Below are 1,769 nucleotides of genomic sequence, written 5' to 3'. Positions count from 1 at the left end.
GAAGCCCCCACTTCTCTATCAGTCGTTAGAAACTTTCCCCTTCTCCCCATCCTAAGGTTAGAAGACAATCTTCCTCTTTAGTAGAGAAGCCCCCACTTCTAAGAAGCCCCCACTTCTCTATCCGTCGTTAGAAACTTCCCCCTTCTCCCCATCCTAAGGTTAGAAGACAATCTTCCTCTTTAGTAGAGAAGCCCCCTCTTTCTCTCCATCCTAAGGTTAGAAGACAATCTTCCTCTTTAGTAGAGAAGCCCCCTCTTCTCTCTCCGTCGTTAGAAACTTCCCCCTTCTCCCCATCCTAAGGTTAGAAGACAATCTTCCTCTTTAGTAGAGAAGCCCCCACTTCTCTCTCCGTCGTTAGAAACTTCCCCCTTCTCCCCATCCTAAGGTTAGAAGACCATCTTCCTCTTTAGTAGAGAAGCCCCCACTTCTCTCTCCGTCGTTAGAAACTTCCCCCTTCTCCCCATCCTAAGGTTAGAAGACAATCTTCCTCTTTAGTAGAGAAGCCCCCACTTCTCTATCCGTCGTTAGAAACTTCTCCCTTCTCCCCATCCTAAGGTTAGAAGACAATCTTCCTCTTTAGTAGAGAAGCCCCCTCTTTCTCTCCATCCTAAGGTTAGAAGACAATCTTCCTCTTTAGTAGAGATGCCCCCTCTTTCTCTCCATCATTAGAAGACGCAACCTTCTTCTTCGTCATCGTGGAATGCTGTGAAGTTGTAACAGTCGTCCATGCCGCTGTCCTCGCTCGTCGGTGACACAGAGTGCGTCGCGTCGAGCGGCGCCTCATCGCCAGGGGGCGCCACGATGAACTTAGACTCCATCATCGTCATCTCGTGCTCCTCTTCGATCGGCGTCAGCATTGTCGTCGGCGGCAACGGCCGCCCCGCGAAGCGACTCATCGCGAACGAGCAGCCGCCGCCGGCAGGCGGCGCCACCTGCCGCCGCGCGTCGTCGACGCTCAGCTCGTACTCGTCGCTGCTCTCGTGCGCCACCTGGCGGTCGTCGTCGTCGTCGTCGTCCTTGTCGCGTTCGGTCGGCGGCGACGGGCACGCGCTGGAAGACGACACGCTGTCGTTGCCGGAGTCTTCGTCCAGCTGGAAGGTCACGTGCTTCTTCGCCTTGCGCGCTATGGCGGTCGTCGTCGTCGGCGACGCGCGTCGCGACGGTGGCGCCGCCTGCGTGAAGTTCTCGTTGCTGATGACGAGTGTCTCCCCCTGGCGGCCCGAGCAGATGTTGTAGGCGTCAATGAGCCGCAGCTCGACGAGGTCGCGGATGTTGGGGTCGTCAAAGCTGGGCATGTTGCAGGCGGACGTGATGCGGCGTATGGCGGCCTGCACAAGTACAGAGACGAGAGTGTTAAATTATTAACTTAAATATTTAACTTAGTAACTTAGTAACTTGGTAACTTAAGTGAGTAGACGAGCTTGTTAACTTATTAATTTATTAACTTATTTAACTTAGTAACTTATTTAACTTAGTAACTTAAAACTAAGTAGACGAATTTGTTAACTTATTAACTTGCTAACATGTTGACTTATTATAAGCCCTAGCTGTTACAACGACACTCGGCGGAGTAGACAGGAAGATGGAAAAGACACTCGTATATAATCATGTAGGACAGCCACCTGATGCCAGTTAAAAATTTTTAGATAGGGTGGAAACTACACTTTATAGAAATTACCTTTAATCGTCAGTGGGTGCTAAAACTTCGACGTGTGAAATGAGGCTTGTGTGTATGTGTGTGTGTGTGTGTGTGTGTGTGTGTGTGTGTG

The 1,769-nt window shown here is 50.9% G+C and overlaps 1 protein-coding gene across 1 annotated transcript in view; it reads right to left on the bottom strand.

The window, feature by feature from the left end:
- Nucleotides 1-955: 955 nt before the first annotated feature.
- Nucleotides 956-1,769, bottom strand: part of LOC106810204 (protein inscuteable homolog) — a gene marked incomplete at its 5' end in the record, with an annotated part of 22,266 nt that continues 21,452 nt past the window's right edge. Inside the window, 2 exon segments of the mRNA XM_014813487.1 lie at nt 956-1,050; nt 1,154-1,328. Coding sequence (XP_014668973.1) covers nt 956-1,050; nt 1,154-1,328 — 270 coding nt within the window.

The sequence above is a fragment of the Priapulus caudatus genome, unplaced genomic scaffold (assembly GCF_000485595.1).
Source record: "Priapulus caudatus unplaced genomic scaffold, Priapulus_caudatus-5.0.1 Scaffold419, whole genome shotgun sequence".
Classification (NCBI taxonomy): domain Eukaryota; kingdom Metazoa; phylum Priapulida; class Priapulimorpha; order Priapulimorphida; family Priapulidae; genus Priapulus; species Priapulus caudatus.
This window is presented reverse-complemented; position numbering and strand designations above follow the sequence as displayed.